Source organism: Quercus suber, unplaced genomic scaffold (genome assembly GCF_002906115.3).
Source record: "Quercus suber isolate HL8 unplaced genomic scaffold, Cork oak 2.0 scaffold_63, whole genome shotgun sequence".
NCBI lineage: Eukaryota > Viridiplantae > Streptophyta > Magnoliopsida > Fagales > Fagaceae > Quercus > Quercus suber.
The window spans coordinates 667,349-685,898 of NW_027069528.1; the positions used below are offsets into that span (position 1 = coordinate 667,349).

Consider the following 18,550-nt stretch of genomic DNA (forward strand, 5'->3'; position numbering starts at 1 on the left):
AGATCATTAGTTGTGATTGATATAATATCAATTTCATTTATCTTAAATTCAAAAAGAAAAAAGAAAAAAATCATATTATTTCCACGTCTCAATCCCAGTCTCCTTTCCATTCCCGCAGCTAACGTCAAAGTCAAGGTCTCCCAACTGCCCCACCTTGGACTCTTCCCTATATATTAGTCTTCACCTCTCTATTGGAATGCAAGCTTCAGTGGTCACCTATCTATAGCTTCCTCTCTTGCTACATTTATTTCACTATTTCTTGCTCAACCAACTCGTTGAATCGGTAAAAAGGCCAATTCTTTAGCTCTCTCAATTTCTTTTACGGTAACTTATTACAAGCCAAAAGAAATAGGAAATATAGTAGTAGATGGCAGGAGCAGAGGGAGGACAATCCTTGGAGCAAACGCCAACTTGGGCAGTAGCAGTAGTGTGTTTTGTGCTGGTTGTAGTTTCTATCATCATTGAACATGCTATTCACTTAATAGGAAAGGTAAAGGCTATATTAGAAGTCTCTCTAGCTAGTGCTTATACAATTATATATTGTTTTTCTTTGTAAGTGTAATTAGTTGGGTTGGTAATGAATGATAATGTGCCTTTTGCACCCTGTAGTGGTTAACAAAGAGACATAAAAGTGCTCTTTATGAAGCTCTTGAAAAGATAAAATCAGGTTTGCTAGATCTCTAATTATCAAACATATAATTTAGAACATAATATTTTGTAGTTTGAGTCAGCTAGTATATATTTAACTCAAGGATTTCTTTCCCAGAGCTTATGATATTGGGCTTCATATCCTTGCTCCTAACAGTAGGACAAGGACCCATTTCGAGTATATGCATAACAAAGGCTGTTGGGGCAGCATGGCATCCCTGTAATAAAATTCAAGAAAAAAAACTAAACAAGGACGAAGAGAATGGCCACCGGAGGCTTCTAACAATTTCAGACTTTGGCGGCGGTGGTAATACTCGACGTGTTTTAGCCGCTGCAGGATATGACAAATGCGCAGACAAGGCATGTTGAATTATTTTCCTCCTCATAGTATTATTTTTGCATGAAATATTTTGCCTCCGTAATATTTAATCTGAAATTTGTACGAGTCGATATAGTTATACTTGTACCTTTTTTTCTTCCCCCTTTCATGCGGGTCACCATTCCTCATGTTTTGATATATTCTCATATTTCTTTGTAAGTTGCTAATACAATATATCAAAGACACCCTTTTTAATCCAAGAATTTAATGTAGTTTATTCTCATTTATCTTTGTAATTAAGTTGCTAATACAATATGACAAAAACAACATTTTACTCCAAACGTTTTATGTAGTTTTTTTATTCTCATATTTCTTTGTAAGTTGCTAATACAATATGTCAGGACACCATTTTATTTTTAATCCAATGTAGTTAATAAATTTAGACTCAATAATAAATATTAATCAATAATTTTTGTTATTATCGTCTAAATGTGGGACTAAGCATACTAATCAACCACATCATTTATAATATAAACATTTTGGGTGAATATTTGCAGGGTAAAGTTTCTTTTGTCTCAGCGAAAGGCATCCACCAACTCCATATCTTCATCTTTGTGCTTGCGGTTTTCCACGTGCTTTACTGTATAATCACTATGGCTTTAGGCAAAGCAAAGGTATCAATAATCAATCTGAATCGTTCTCTCATCAATGCAACATTTTGCTGAACTTTTTTGCCTTTTGCAGATGGGAAAGTGGAAGGCATGGGAAATGGAAACAAGGACAGCTGACTACCATTTCTCCAATGGTAGGTTTCACCTACGTACCATGAGAGCAACATATAATAGGTCTTGTGATATAAAAAAAAAATTATAATATTTTTCATGTGAAAATAATGTTTTCAATTACAATTTAACACCTCTAACAAGCATTTGCTTACAAAGTTGCAAACATATTGTATGTACCTTTATCCCTAGTTATAAATTATTCTGCGTTCCTCTAATGTTAGATGAGATCGTTAGAGATTGTCCCAAAATATGAACTTCTAACAAAAGATTTCATAGATAATTAGCAATACAATGATACTAAGTTAGATAACCGTTCGTCACAAAATTAAAGCTCAAGCTTTAGTATCAAGCTTTTACACGAACGTCTTATGATACTGCATGTGTGATTAAAAAAAATGAGGATTTTGATGCAGATCCAGAAAGATTTAGGTTTGCCAGGGACACATCGTTTGGGCGGCGGCACTTAAGCTTTTGGAGCCGATCATCAGTCCTCCTATGGACAGTGAGCACCAAAACTCCAAAAGGCTTGTCTACATATTACTTTTTAAAAGCTAGAAAAAAAAAATACATACAATTTGCATTTTCCAAATTTGCAGGTTTGTTTCTTCCGACAGTTTTTTAGATCAGTCCCCAAAGTTGATTACTTGACCCTGCGCCATGGTTTTATTGTTGTAAGCTAGCCTCCTATACTTGCAGTCTACAATGCCATTTTTTGTTGTTGCCAAGAGCTCCTGATTCATTTGATAATCGATTTCTTCAGGCACATCTAGCACCTGAGAGTCGAACAAAGTTTAATTTCCAGAGATACATCAAGAGGTCACTTGAAGAGGATTTCAAAGTCGTTGTTGGTATAAGGTGCGTGCTCTTAGCTGTTGAGCCATCCAAATAATTTACAAATGTTATGCTGGATCATGTACAGATTGAATTCTACTTATGTTTTTGTAGAGAATAAAATGCAGCATTTGATATTTGTGTGCATTGTGAAAGAACTATCACTAATTAGGACAATTGACATTCTTTTTCACACTTGCAGCCCAGCAATTTGGTTTTTTGCCGTACTGTTTCTACTATTTAATACCCATGGTAAGCCTTCCTTTCTTTTTCTACTTTCGATTGTTTTTTGAGGGAGGGCAAGAGCATGGTGAGTGCAACATTCTCGTTCACAGGAGCTAGTAATTTGAAGGGAGAAGTTTCCTAATAAAAATCTTTGGAAAGTTCTTAGTTTACACTGTACTAAATGTAAACTTACATTATAGTGTAGAACCAAGATGTGTACAATTTAAATTTACATTACTAATAAAATGTAAACTTATTAAGTCCAAAATCTTTTACCCTTTGAAGGATACGAAACAAACGAACAAAGATATCATGTTATATTAGTCATAGAACTTAGCCAAGAGTTTAGTGACACTACCTGAACTCCCCTACGTAGATAATTTCAAATCCCCCTACCCGTTTTAACCCCCAAAAATAAAAGTTAGTCATCTTCTTCTTCTTGTTCTTTTATTTTTATTTTTTTTTAATTTACAGGTTGGTATTCTTATCTGTGGCTGCCCTTCCTTCCACTGATTGTAAGCATCATTTTGGCACATTTCACATATTCACTTTGTTCAACATTCCAGCAAACGCATCTAATTGCTGATATGGTACTTCGATCTGTAGATAATTTTACTGGTTGGGACAAAGTTACAAGTCATTATAACCATGATGGGTTTGAGAATTGAAGAGAGGGGAGGGGTAGTTAAAGGAACTCCACTAGTTCAGCCTGGTGATGACCTTTTTTGGTTCAATCGCCCTCGCCTCATTATTTATCTTATCCACTTTGTTCTCTTTCAGGTACTACTATCAAATATTGTATTGTATGCCATTAATCCACTTTATATTTTCATCCATTACTGATCATTCTTTTGTTCTTGCAGAATGCCTTTCAACTGGCCTTCTTTGTGTGGACTTGGGTAAACCATCCAGCTACTAACTCTAGTTTTAAAAAATTGACTGGTTTTCCTAACAAAATCCCAAAATTGATTTTTACTATTTCCCATGTAACCAGCATCAATTTGGCTTAAAATCTTGCTTCCATGAGAAGTTGGAAGATGTGATCATCAGGATATCTATGGGGTGAGTTTCATACTGACAATTCCCTAAACGAATGAAACTTGAATTTAATGATGCTGGTGATTGTTGCCATTTGAGCAGGGTCCTCATACAGATTCTATGCAGCTATGTGACTCTTCCTCTATATGCTTTGGTAACACAGGTAAGACTTGCTGCCCTAAATACGCAGAGGAAATAAAAAAATTCAATAATTCATCAACCAAGTATTATTCCATGTTGATTGTCAATCTTTTTATTCATTGGCATGAAGAAATCTAAATGATTCACGACAATTGACAGATGGGTTCGACCATGAAGCCAACAATCTTCAACGAAAGAGTGGCAAATGCACTACGAAAGTGGCACCACAAAGCAAAGAAAAACATAAAACAGAATCAACATTCAACCAGTACGCCAGTAACCCCAATGCATTCCATGTCTCCTGTCCATCTTCTTCATCACTACCAAGGTGAACTAGACAGCATTCATAAAACGCAAAGGATGTCCAATTTCAATAATGAAGGTTGGGATATGAATGGCCCCCATTCATCCTCTCACCACCATGATCAGATATCAATGCCCAAGAACCAGAGAAACCATGGACAAGAAGAGAGCAGTTCTCATGAGCCAAGCTCCATACATTCGCCTTCATCTCGTCATTCATTTCATGTTCAGCATGAAAGTGACGTTCACTCAATAGATTTCTCATTTGACAATACCTAGATTAAAAAATTACAGATAAGTGAAAAAAAAAATTATATAAAAATAAAGAGGAAAATAGGTAATGTAGAGATAGAGATCTAGAGGTCTGAAGAGACTTTGGAACCAGAAGGTAGTCACCAGCCTGCCTAGCAGCCATTCTGTAGGTGTGGCAACACTTTGTATCTTTGTTCATTATGTAACACCAATCATAGACTAAAAAATGATAAAACTTTCTGGAAAGATTTATATTTGAAGATATCAGCACCATCAAAGTTCACTATGGTGTTTAGAGGATTGTTTCAGGAGAGGAATAATAAAAAGGAAGACCATCTTCTTCCCTTCCACTCAATTCATGGCGCTCAGCCACCCCTTAGAGCAAAGGAAAGAATTAGCTCCAAACTAGTTTGGAGCTATCTTGCTCCAACTCAATGTGGCGATTGAAGAAACCACTCGTGTAGTTTTGATCACATAACTTTTTTAATAAGTTATGAGACTTGTTTAAATATATACATACATAATCTTATAAATCACCATGTAGTGGGGAGGTGATAGCTCCATCCCAGTTTGGAGCTAAACTTTACCCGAGGGAGGAGAAACATAAGAGTGTACACACATAAAAGTGAGGGAGGAGAAACATAAGAGTGTACACACATAAAAGTAACTGCCGAATCCAGACTTCCTACAGCTATACTAATAAGTGCCAAAAATCCAAGGTACTGAATGAATATAACAGAGGAAATTTTGGAATCATGACAAGCCAAATTCATTACATACCAAAAAAAAAAAAAAAAAACATTTCATAAGTCATTTTAGGAATAACAATAGAGAATAACTTATCAAAAAAGAATAACAATAGAGAATCATAAAGATCAGGACATTCTCCTCTAGCGCTAGGAAGTCACTTATTTAACAATGAAAGCATCAAGCACCACTCTACTACCAAAGCAATTATTCTTCCCTGACCAAATGAATTCAACAATTCTCTAGAACAATATAATATTGAAAGCTACTGGATTTGGAAGATTAGAAAACATTTTCAATTTCAACACTTAATCAACACACTGCAAACCAACACACTGCAAACCAAATACATATGTACATACTAAAACAACACACTGCAAACCAATCAATCACACTCACCAACAGTCTCACAAGTAGCATGTGGCTGTCAGCAGAGCAATAGCTCAAAGAAATTGCAATTTAAGTGACTTAACACATTGAATAGGGAAGGGAGACAAATGCTATATAGATAAGAAATATCATATAATTGTATTCTTGACATTAAAAGCACCAAGTATAAATTTCATCAAATAAAAGATCTTGAACCAAACACAGATAATTAAACATGCTTCTATTCAGAATCAAAATAACTAGTTAAAGCAGAACAGATTCACGAAAGAACTAAGGAAAGCATACTTAAAAACCACTTCTTATAGGAACCAAATAGTCCATAACCCAAACTACTAGTTTTATCCATGTAGCATACTATTATATGTACTGCCAGAATCTAGAAAACTAGATATAACTATATAAAAATGGCTTTTCTAACGCCCCATTAGTTGCTATCATATCATTTGATTTATCAGCACAGAACTAGAACAGGAACCTTACGACATAAACGATATCACAAATAAGCTTGTACCCAATTGATGTTTCCCAGGAAGATGTCCAGGTTAAACCCCCCACCCCCCTCAAGAATACAGCAAATAAAACACAATATATAACCATACCCACACCACATGAGCACAGAACTAAAAGATCTAACTAAAATGCTTCACTTCACTTCACTTATGAATGCATTACAGGAACAATCTCGACATTAGCAACAGATAACACAGTGGTGATTGTGAAATCTGTGATGAGAGGCTGCTAATCTTTTCAACAACACTCTTGGCAGTAAAAAGCTCTAACCATCCAAATCATAATTCCAATATGCCTAGGGAGGCATTTCACCTAGCTATTTGAGGACCAATTTGAATGTCCATTCTATTCATCGAACATATCTATTAATCATATTAAATTAAGGCATAGAAAACACAGAAATTTGAACAAACAAAGGTACTATTATTTAAACTAGATATTATAAATACATTGATGAAACCACAACACAGAGTTCTTAAAATAACTTTCAACAACACTTATTAAGAAAGCCACAATTCAAACACATTAAACCTTCTTGTTTCAGAGAAAATCTTTTACTGGCCACCGCGAAGACGAAGAACAAGGTGAAGAGTGGACTCCTTTTGAATGTTATAATCAGCGAGAGTCCTCCCATCCTCCAATTGCTTCCCCGCAAAGATCAGCCTCTGCTGATCCGGAGGGATTCCCTCCTTATCTTGAATCTTCGCCTTCACATTGTCGATCGTATCAGAACTCTCCACCTCCAGAGTAATCGTCTTCCCCGTCAGAGTCTTCACGAATATCTGCATACCTCCACGGAGCCTCAACACCAGATGAAGAGTCGATTCCTTCTGAATATTATAATCGGCGAGGGTACGACCGTCCTCTAACTGTTTTCCGGCGAAGATGAGCCTCTGCTGGTCCGGAGGGATCCCTTCCTTGTCTTGGATCTTCGCCTTGACATTATCGATGGTGTCGGAGCTCTCCACCTCCAAGGTGATCGTCTTCCCCGTTAGGGTTTTGACGAAGATCTGCATGCCTCCACGGAGCCTCAACACGAGGTGGAGCGTTGACTCTTTCTGGATGTTGTAATCGGCGAGGGTACGGCCGTCCTCCAATTGTTTACCGGCGAAGATGAGCCTCTGCTGGTCCGGGGGAATGCCTTCCTTGTCCTGGATCTTGGCCTTGACGTTGTCTATGGTGTCGGAGCTCTCCACCTCCAGGGTGATGGTTTTTCCGGTTAGGGTTTTCACGAAGATCTGCATATTTGGATGGATATGAGTAAAAGAAAAAGCGAGATTGTGAGAGAGATTTATTAGGCAGACGATGAAATTGGAGAGATATTTGTATGAGAGAATTGGGGAAGTAGAGCAGAGGTGATTTATATAGAAGACGTAGTATAAGCCGACTCACTGACGTAATGGGATGCGTGTGATCCGACCCGGAACTTACGACAAAGCAGCGGTATTCTAGCATTTCTAGGAAATTATATTGTACGTTCCCTCCAAGTAGTTCTAGAAATTTTTTATTCTTTTTCAATTTTTTGATAAAGTTCTAGAAATTTCTTGGTTGTGTACCGTTGTCAAATGCAATTTAAAAATAAATAAAAAATAAAAAATAAATAAAACCCTTAAATTAGGTAAGGAGCGGTGTTTAAATTGACTTGCTGCCTGAATACCTACAACCACGAGTAATGTCGACCAAATAGTTAGGTTGACTCTTACGGGGAGGAGAATTGATATATTTATAATATTTTTATAATATTTTTACAATAAATTTTAAGTGGGAGGTTGTTCCTGATTATTATTGTTAGGACAAAAAAGTAATCTTAGTGTTAGGTTCAAATTTGAACCAATAATAACTAATAACCTATGATTTGTTGTAAAAATATTAGAGACGTAACACTTCTCTAAAAAAAGATCTAACAGAGTACATAAGCTAATACATCTATAAATGACAACTTGCTTTTGACCAAATCAATGGGTGAAACTGATTGAAATTTTCACCAAGTCACCCGATTGGTTGAATTTAGGGCTGTAAATGAACCAAGTCATATTTATAAACAGTTCAAACTTGGCTTTATAAAAAGTTTATTCATATTTGCTTATTTATAAATAAGTCAAGCTTAAGAGCATCTCCAATAGCATCGGCAAACACAAAATCATCTTTATTTTAGAGATTCTAACCATAAAATAGTCCTCCAACAGCTTCTTTAAAACTTTTTTAAAAAAAGAAAAATTGCTGATGAACAGTCATTCTCCAAACCCGATGTGCTACTGTTCAATAGTAAAGAATAAAACAGAATAAAAAATTAGCAAAGAAAGGAGTGGAGATGGGGGTATGGGGATATCATGTGTTAAAAAATAAATAAATAATAAATGAAGAAATAATATTTAAATTAGATAGAGAAATGATAAAGAATATGTTAGAATATGTATTTGAAAAAGTAGGTAGGTAAAAGGTAAATGTTACTGTTTACTGTTCAAACAGTATAAAAATACAGAGAAGCTACTAGAGATGCTCGTTTTGGTTTTAGGTTTTTTTTTTTTTTTTTTTTTAAAGAGAATTTCTCCCTATCGTGTCCGCTCCCGATGATAACTTTTTATTATCAAACCAAGACACTAATTGGTTTTTGGTGTAGGCGAAGATTGAACCTCAGATTTCTTATTCAACTATCAAAAATTTTACTAGTTGAGTTAACTAAAACCCATGTTTTAGGTTTGTTTATTAAACCCAAATGCAGATCTTCGTGAAAATGATTTGTAGGCTTGATTTTTAATGTTCAATAATTTTTTGAACATTATTTGTAGGCTTGATTCATATTCAAGCCAAGTTTAAACATTCTAATTTTATTGTCGAGCTGAGCTTGAACATTTACTATTCGACAAAGTTAGGCTCATTTACGACCATAGTTAAACTTTTAGGCAGCTCTAACAATGACAAATTAAACTCATTAATTAATTTTAATGATGTCAATTTAAATTTCACACTTTTGGAACAACTATAATGAGAGCTTTCTATTTATATCTCCTGTTAGGAATCACTTAAATATTTGAAGGGAATAAATTATTTTGATTTTCAAGGTATGATGTCCTAATAAGCTATTAAAAATAAAATTTTGAAATAATTATTTTGGCACCCCAAACACCAAAAATTTTGCTACATCAAAGGTGCCAAAGTTTAAAAAAACAAGCAGCATGCTACAATGATCTTTATTGCTATTATTTAATTTATTTCTTTGTCTCTATTGTGCTTCTCTCTTTCTCTCTCCCAGACTCTTCTCTCTCCTCTATACTCCATCCTATGTCACCCCTTTCTCTTTATTCCTCCTCTCGCCACCTCCTTTCCATTGCGAACCACCAAGGCCATCTTAGATTTCTACTCTAGATTAGCAAACCCACCTCTCCACCACATTAAATTCCTCTCCTGCCTCAAGTTTGATTTGGTTTGGGTTGATGTTGGTCATTGTGATTTTGGGTGTGGTGACGATCATCACTCGTTGGTGGCTCACTTGGGTTTTGCTGTTGCCACCAATATAAGTTTGTGTGAGTGAGACCTCTATGTTTTGCTAGGTTGCATGGTGGTTGGTAGTTGTAGCTAGGTTGGATTAGTGGTTGTAATGTGGGTTTGGTGGGTGTGTGATTTGATTTTGGGTGGTGGTCATGGTGGTGGTGGTTTTGGATGGCCATTATGTTTTGGGTGTGGTAGGTTGTGACTTTGTATGGATTGCGGTGGTTGGCAGATGTGGTTGTGGGTGGTGGCAATGGCGGTGGTTGTTGTGGTTAGTTGTGGTTATTGCGGTGGTATGATTGATTTTAAAATGCTGTTTATTTCTATTATTTTAATGTTTTACATGCAAAAATAGAGGATGAGATGTAGGGTGTATTTTTACGTGATGTATAAAAGTAGATAAAGTAACTTTTTAGAGTGTTAAATGTTAAATTTTACTTCACCGAATGTGACTTCTTGAACATAATTCAAAATTATTTAACAATTATTTTAGAAAATTTAATTTGATTTATGTATCAAATTATTTACCTTTAATTATATGTAAGAAAGACATAAATGTGAGGAATAATGCCATATATATAATTTTTCTTTTTCTTCTTGGTACTTAGCAAAGGGATAGAATTAGGGCCATATGTTGCGAGTGTAGATTTGGGTCTTCTCTCCTGCCAGCTTTGGACTTCCTTGATTGTTGGTCGAGGAGCCCTCAAAAGTATACATAGTGGAGCATGGCCATTTGGATCCATCTGTCTTTCAGGGTAGTTGCATGATCCCTTGTGCTCTGTTTGATTGTGTTGAGTGTGGCTGCTAGATTCTCAAATTCTACCAATACAAGGCTTCTCTGTATCCCTGTCTCCAGGCTATGTATAGTATTCCTTTTCTTGTCAGTAGGGAGGTAGTGTGAATTGTCCTTCCTCTGAACGTACTAGGAGATCGAAGCATCCCTTTGTTATCAATTGGCCTGCACAATATTTTATTATGAAGGCAGCCATCCCAGATTGTTCATCTTAGACTACTACATTTTTTTTTAATAGTTAATAAATCTTAGATGACTACTTCCAACAAGTATTAGGATTTACCATGTAATATCTATTCCCTAAATGAAAGTAATGTTGTAGTTTAGTGTACTCTTGTTGAGGTTGGGTCCTAGTTCCTTAAAGAGTTTTTGTCCTTGGAGCTCGTTTGGACAACAACCGTATGAAGGGCTTGATGGAGGTATGGAAGTTTTTCCTCAAATATAATTTTGTGTGTTCTTCCAAATAGTCTAGGGTATGGCACATTGCTTTATAGTTAACACCAATCATAGACAGACTAAAAAATGACAAACTCAGCTTTATGTTTTCTAGAAAGATATAGCCTAGCCATCCAAGTTCTAGTTGAAGATATCAGCTTTATCAAAGTTCACAATGGTGTTTAGAGCTAATTTCATATGAAAAAAAAAAAAAAAAAAAAAAGAAAAAAAAGAAAAAAGAAAAAAACAATGGTGTTTAGAGCTAATTTCATATGAAAAAAAAAAAAAAAAAAAAAAAGAAAAAAAAGAAAAAAGAAAAATAAAATGGGGATGAACAACATCTTCCCTTCCACTGAATTCATGGCGCCCAGCCAACCATATAGAGCATTAGGGGTGGCAATTCATGTTCGTGTATCGGGTTTGTGTCGTGTCAACTCATGTGTATCCAATTATATGAGTCAACACTAACTCGACAAATTTATTAAACAGGTCAATATTCCTCAACCCTAACACTACCTATTTATTAAGCAGGTCAGTCGTGTTGACCAGTTTATCAGATTTATCAAAACGAAGAAAATTTTTTATGAAAAAACAAACAAATAAATATTTTAAATATAAAATTAAAAACTAATGAGTAACTGCATCAAAAATAATCATTCAAAATTAAAGCATATCTCAATATCACAAATAATCGATCACAATATGTCAAAGAAAATAAACCACAATAACTAATAAGTTTATATATCTAGGGTTTGAAGGCTATATTGGTAAAATTTCATTTAATTAAATGGGTCAAACGGGTTTCATATGTTGAACACTAACCCAACTCATTTATCAAACGAGTTTGTTGTGTCAACCAGAATATGACACGAACCCATTAAGCCTCAACCCATAACCTGTTAATTTTGTGTCGTGTCAGGTTTGCAAGTCGTGTCCAATTTTGCCACCCCTATAAAGCACAAGATTCACCTCCTATCTAAAATTCATCTTTTAAGAGAACTCGTGTTGACTTGAAAATTCTTCCTACGGATTATGAGTTACGAGAAAATATCTCATTTTATCATCTTAACGATCAAAATGAAATGAGAAATATTATTAGAGGTCGTTATCAACCTCTTCAACATGAATTTCAATGACCCCCTAGAAAATATTCTCAGAGCTGCCATTGCAGCATGCTTAGTATACAATCAGCATAAAAAGATACATAACTCACCAAATAAAATTCGAGTAGTCTCTAAAAGTTCCAACTTTTGTTTTTCCCAACTATTTGGATCCCGAATAACCTACTAAGTAATTTATATCTATTGAGCCACATCATCCACCCATGTTCGACATTCCCTCTCTTATTTTTAACTTTTTTTTCTTATCAAATTTTCAACTTATTATTATACTTTCTCCAACTTCCCCCCCTTTACTTTTTCATCTTCCCACTACTATATACCTTAATATGACTTTTCCTTTATCTTTTTACCTTCCTTTATTTTTGGCTTTTCTTATTCGCTCCTCTTACTATAAATTTACAATTCCCTCTCTCATTTTATACATATTTTCCCACACATAAAAGGTTGTTTTCTTTCTCTTTCTCTCTCTCAAAATTTTGTCTTTCATTTTTTGGTGAAATATTTTATTTTTCTTGCATCTCTACTTTGGTTGATAATTTTTTGCATTATTTGAAATTCTACTTTGGGTTGATATAATTAAGTTATGTTTTTAAGTTGTTATATTTTTTCTTCTCTTTGATTTCATAGATGCTATATTATTGCATTATAAAGATAGTATATAATAATATATTGTTATTTTATTACATAATATAACATGACTTGAATAATTTGGTGTTTTTAACTATAATTTTTACTTTTTTCTTCTCATATTATTTTCTATAAATCTCTTACAATTCTCTCTCATATTCTCTCTCTCTTAATTTTTTATTCTTTCTTGCAACTCTACTTTATATTGATGAATCATTGTAATTTTTATAGTTTCAATTTTATTTTGTTTGATTTAATACTTAATTATTTTGGAAGTAAGAATTTGAGTTTATAACAAAACACAATCTTGGCTATGCTAATTACAAATCAAAATTTGGTCCATTTTAGTCTATTTTGGTCCGCTCCAATTCAATTAGGTCCATTCAATCTACTTCGGTCAATTCAGTCCAATTTGGTCCACTTGGTTCACTTCGGTCTATTTTTGTTCATTCGCTCTACTTTGATCAAGTCGGTCATTTCAGGCCAATTTGGTCCATTACGTCCAATTCAATCCAATTTGGTCCATTCTGTCCAATTCAGTCAATACAGTCTAATTGGTCCACTTAGGTCTATTAGGTCCATTTAGTCTATTTTGAATCACTTCGGTCCAATTCAGTGTACCTACTTAAGAATGGAAAAACCAAGTTTGGGTTGAGAGTAGTACCAATTATTTAGAAGAAACTGATGATGTGGTGGAAGAGAAGGTAAAGAAAGAGAAAAAAAAAAAAAAAAAAAAACACACCAAAACCAAAAAATTAAAAAGGAAATTTTTTTAAGTAAATAACATTATTTTAAGGAAATATAAAAGAGGCTGACTAAAGAGTAAAGGGGTTTAAATTAAAAGTGAAATTAAATTATAAATTAATTATTTGATAAACAATTAGATAACACGGAATAAGTGAAAAATACTAAGTAAGATACCCACTACAACTTTTGCTTCTGTTTTTTTTTTTTTTTACCCTTTGAAATGCGAGAAAATTACGGTAATAATCATCATGGTCGGAGTACGGGTCCCACCTTATAGATGGTCATGGTCCACACTTGTAATAGGAGAGAATGAGCGATCTAATCTAATATGCACAAAAAAATATTCACTAATTTCTATAATAATAAAAAAATCACTTATATTTTTATAAATAAGTTTGTCTCAAATCATTTTTTTAGGATAAATAATATACTATAACAACAATTTTGAAGTCTATTATCAAATTTTTTGTGTAAACTTTCTCAAAAAAGTATACCACAACTAAATCCTATAATATTTTTTGCAACAAATTTATTTTAAGTCATAGGCCTATTATCTTATTTTAGTTTATTTTGACAATAGTGAAGTTGCACTTCAACTTGCTATAAAAATGTTAATGGAATTTTTTGTTGTGATAATAAAAGAAATTATAAGTTCTCTTAAAAAAAAAAATTATAAGTTATAAGTGACTTATCGTAAAGAGAAATGTTATGCGCATAATATTTTCACAACAAATTATAGATGATAAGTTGTTTTTTTTTTTTTAAATCATAAACAATAAGTTGTTATTGATTATAATTTGATCCCACTACTTAAATTACTTTTCTACCCACCAATAACAGCCTTAACAATTTACCATTTAAAATTTGTTATGAAAAATATTATAAATATAACATTTATCTATCCATCTGTAAATTATGAACAACAAATTTTTTTTTTCAAGTGAAAAAAAATAAAACAACAAAAGTTTGGCACAACAAATTTTACATTGTTAAGATAATATGTAGTAGTCAATATATATTAACAATAACGATAATCACACCATTGTCACAATTATTTACTGCAAATTGCGACAAATAAGTTACGACTAAGGTATGGTCTTAGAAACATTTATAAACAGTAACATAAAACTCATTTGGTAAGAGATTTCTAATAACATTATTTGTATTTTTTGGAGATATATATGAATGAAAAAATATATAAAAATACATATAATATTATTTAAATACTGAAAATTATTGTTTAAACACTTGTTACCGTAGTATTTTTTCATTAAGTTTGTGAAAAAAAGTTGTGAAAGTTTATGAGCTTGATAAGGGTAAAGATTGTGTGTGGTTAGCAGTGATTTAGTATGGGTAGTATCTGGCTTTGGAGGCGTTGGATTGGGATGGTGATGGTTCTGTTAGGTGTCACGTCACGGTGCTTGATCCAACGTGTTTGAGACCTGAGGGCTCCAGTAGAATTTGAATTTTTCAAATTGTTGTTGAAAAAGTTCGTTCCTCCTTTCCTTTTTCTTGGTAAGTAATTTTTTTTTATAAGAATAAAAAATGTATATATAAATCCATGCATACCCAGTGCACTGGGCTTTTTGCCTTTTTCAGAGAATTTGTCAAACACCATGGTAAATAAATGTAAAAGATTTTTTTTTTTTTTTTTCAAGTTTCTTTTCTTTTTAGATCCAAGGTGGCTGTATTTTGGTGAATAGTTTGAATCTGAGTTTGATTTCAAGGTTCTTTTCAGCACTTCTAATTCAAAGTTCAAACAAAAGAAAAAAATTGATAAAAATTTCAAATGCCCAAAATTTGGTCATAATTCCTAGTCATATCATATAGGAGTATATGGGAAAGTAAACCTTTAAATGCGGCTATTTATTGTTGGATGTGAAACTTCTATTTGCATGTCATGCATATTCTTTTGCTTCCACATTGGAATGAAAACCCTGGTAAAAAATCTCCAACAGTAATGCATCTTTATCTATATAAGAGGCTCTTAAACCAGATTCTCCTCCTTATCAAGAAACCCAAACAAATGATATTATAATTTTGTGTTTGAGTAGCTTTACATGTAAATTAATATATTTAAACACAAAAAATTTAAAAGACTAAATTTAAATTTATTAAATTTAAATCTTTCTCTCTCTTTATGGTTACATTAAACTAGGCAGAGAATCAAACCGTAGACCTCATGATCGCGTTTATTTCAATTGTACTGTACATATATAGGAAATTATAAGCTCATTTATCTTTATTAATAAAGGTTATGCCTCAATGCATTTAGGTAGGTACCATTGTACCAAAGCATCTAATATTCTGTACGAAGTAAATGGCAAGTATCACATCAAAAAAAAAAAAGGCATGTAATATGTGAAATATTACAATCCACAATTTTATTTTTTACATGTTAATAAAAGTTGGGACTTGGAGAGTGGAATATATATATATATATATATATATATTCTCTGCACTCACTCACTAATAAGGCTGCTCCAATAGACAAAAGCAATTAGATGCTATCTCATCTACTTAGACTTCTCAACCATGGGTTCAATGGACCTAAGGTTTTGAATCTAAAAATTTGATTCCATTGCCACTATCTACGCTTGAGATTGAAGTGAGACCTTGCAGACAAAACCGGACACACGCACAAAGGCATATGCCTGTGTCCTGTAATAAAAGAAAGAAAATGCGATGGGCACACGGTTGGGTCAGCAGTTTTCCATTGTCAAACCACCACGTGATAGCATCCAACCCAAATAGTCCACATAATGTCAATTGGACCCCTTTTTTTTATTATATATACATATAAAAATTGAGATTGGTATAGAGCATAATGTGTGGAGGAAATTATGGATTTTAGCCAGTCTATATTGCAATGGATCAGATAAGTTTTCACCACCAGTTTCTGAAGTGGTACATTGCTTCCGTAGTGTTAGTTCAAAATGTACTCAAGCACCCACTTCAATCAATCAATGTGATTGAGGAAGAAGAAGCTTTTTTTTTTTTTTTTTTTTTTTTTTTTTTTTTTTTTTTTTTTAATTTATATATATATATATATACACACACCATAGAATTTCTGTTTGCTTAGTAATAATTTATCTTTATTATCATGTTAAGAGATCAATTATTTTTTTGTGTATGCAAGATTCAAATCTTAGATATCTTATTTGAGAATAAGAGATTTTACTAATTGAATTGACTAGAACCTATAAGAACAAATTATTTTATATATCTGATATATGTATCATTCATTCCTCTCGTAATAATACATATCCCATGTAGTTATGAGGCTTACATAATTGTAAGTCTCACATACATGAGAGATATAATGCATATTTGAATCTAGATATATTATACATGAGATAATTATTATTAATAAATGAGATAGGAAAATGGTGTGAATATTGTTTACTATATATGTGTTGCTTAGAAAGGAAAAAAGAAAATTATTGCTCTCAAAGTTAAATTAGTTTCGTTTGTTTTAGCTTAATTTCAATTTATTTTCACATTTGGTTTATGAATAATTAAAAAAAAAAAGAACTAAATAATTACACTACCTAGACAAAATAAGTTAATTAAAATAAACTCATCCAAGGAATTTTTTAATATTTCATTGCTTGTGGCTTTCAATTATTAATTTATTATAGTCTATTTATAGTTAATTGATGTTATTAAGTATATAAATTATTTACTATGTTTGCCAAATGGAGAGTATCATCCTCACACATATTCCTTGATATGATCATAAACAAACTCATTCCACCTTAGAGTAGCCGCCTCTGTAGCTTCCATCATATTATATTTTACCATTTCAAAAAGTTACTTTATTAATTATACCATATTATTTTATAACACAACCAACATCCAAACTTTTATTTTCCTATTCTACTCATTAAAATAATATATATTACCCACTAAAATAATATAATATATTCCAATACAATACTCTCTCTTTCTTCTCTCCCATCTCTCTTCCACTTTATCAATTAAAATATATTATAATTTTTACTAAAGTGCTAAAGTGCCATCTTACATTTCGGATGACACTGTAGCACAATTGCAAAAATATTTGCAATTGTAAGATTTTACAAGTTCGATTGCTAGACTCTTTTTGTGCCTTTATACTAAATTTTCCCTACATATACCATTTATAATTGCCAATAGAAATGCTCTTATTAGTGTGCCTTTGACTAAATTTCCAATGTCATTTTTCTTTTTTCTTTTTTAAATCACATGAAAACTTTTTGTTCTTTTAAACGATGGGTCCAAAGCAGAACAACACCTACAATTTTATAGCTTCTTAATTATCCCATAATATATGTAACAATGCACCATCAATTACCACGTAAACAATTGAAACTTATTGAATTTTGGATTAATTTGTGATGATCAAAGAGAAAACTCATGGTAAACTGTTAAAAGTATATGCATATATATTAGTATTTATTTAAGAAAAGGTAATTCATCAATGAAACAAATGGGTAAGGCAATCAAATAGACTCAGACCCCAATGAATCAGCATTCCATAAAAAGAAGCAAATGTGAGAAGTTAAAAAAAGCCAACTGATGGCTGTTTAATATTATTTTCTGAGTGTATCTGATTGTTGTTTTATTTTAATTTATTTACTAAATGAGTGTGTATGATCATTATGTCTATATACATATACATATATTTTTTTCATATTACATGCTTCTAGTCTTTCAAACATGAATGCCGAAAGAAATTTCTCACATGATTCATGTGGCACTAAAGCTTAAAGATGGTAAAGTACAATAATATAATAACAAATTTGACAAAGCAAATTCAAGGGCCAGTGTCGGTCCTCAACTCCTCAATGACAATATTTACAGTGTCCAATCTTGTCTGTCGGTTAGTCTCAAGCATTTTACCTAACACAACCATCAATTTTCTAAACTTTGTCTTTCCAAATTCCCAATTAACAAAAACTAAAAAAATTGCATACATATTGATAAAAATATATAAAGTGGGTTTTCCAAGCTTTTTTCAAAGTTCATTAAAAAACGTACCACCATGTCTGCTTGGATCTGGCGGGACTTGTCATTCTTCAGATTGTAATTTTGACAAGTCTGGCTTAATTTCCTCCTTGAAGTTTGTGCTAGTGTATGAGCACCATTATGCTTTTCAATTATTGGT

At 32.8% G+C, this 18,550-nt stretch overlaps 2 protein-coding genes across 2 annotated transcripts; one reads left to right on the forward strand and one right to left on the reverse strand.

Moving 5' to 3' along the window:
• The first annotated feature begins 221 nt into the window (after positions 1-221).
• On the forward strand, positions 222-4,607 carry LOC112030858 (MLO-like protein 12). Its single transcript, XM_024063525.2, has 15 exons — positions 222-490; positions 610-667; positions 767-1,008; positions 1,525-1,641; positions 1,712-1,772; positions 2,166-2,254; positions 2,349-2,423; positions 2,513-2,607; positions 2,786-2,835; positions 3,283-3,323; positions 3,415-3,588; positions 3,672-3,707; positions 3,803-3,870; positions 3,949-4,009; positions 4,147-4,607. Exons 1-15 carry the CDS (start codon positions 368-370, stop codon positions 4,567-4,569), a joined length of 1,713 nt encoding a protein of 570 aa, XP_023919293.1. The 5' UTR covers positions 222-367; the 3' UTR covers positions 4,570-4,607.
• Positions 4,608-6,591: 1,984 nt separating this feature from the next.
• Positions 6,592-7,612, reverse strand: LOC112030860 (polyubiquitin 11). Its single transcript, XM_024063527.2, has one exon. It carries the CDS (start codon positions 7,431-7,433, stop codon positions 6,744-6,746), a length of 690 nt encoding a protein of 229 aa, XP_023919295.1. The 5' UTR covers positions 7,434-7,612; the 3' UTR covers positions 6,592-6,743.
• Positions 7,613-18,550: the final 10,938 nt, after the last annotated feature.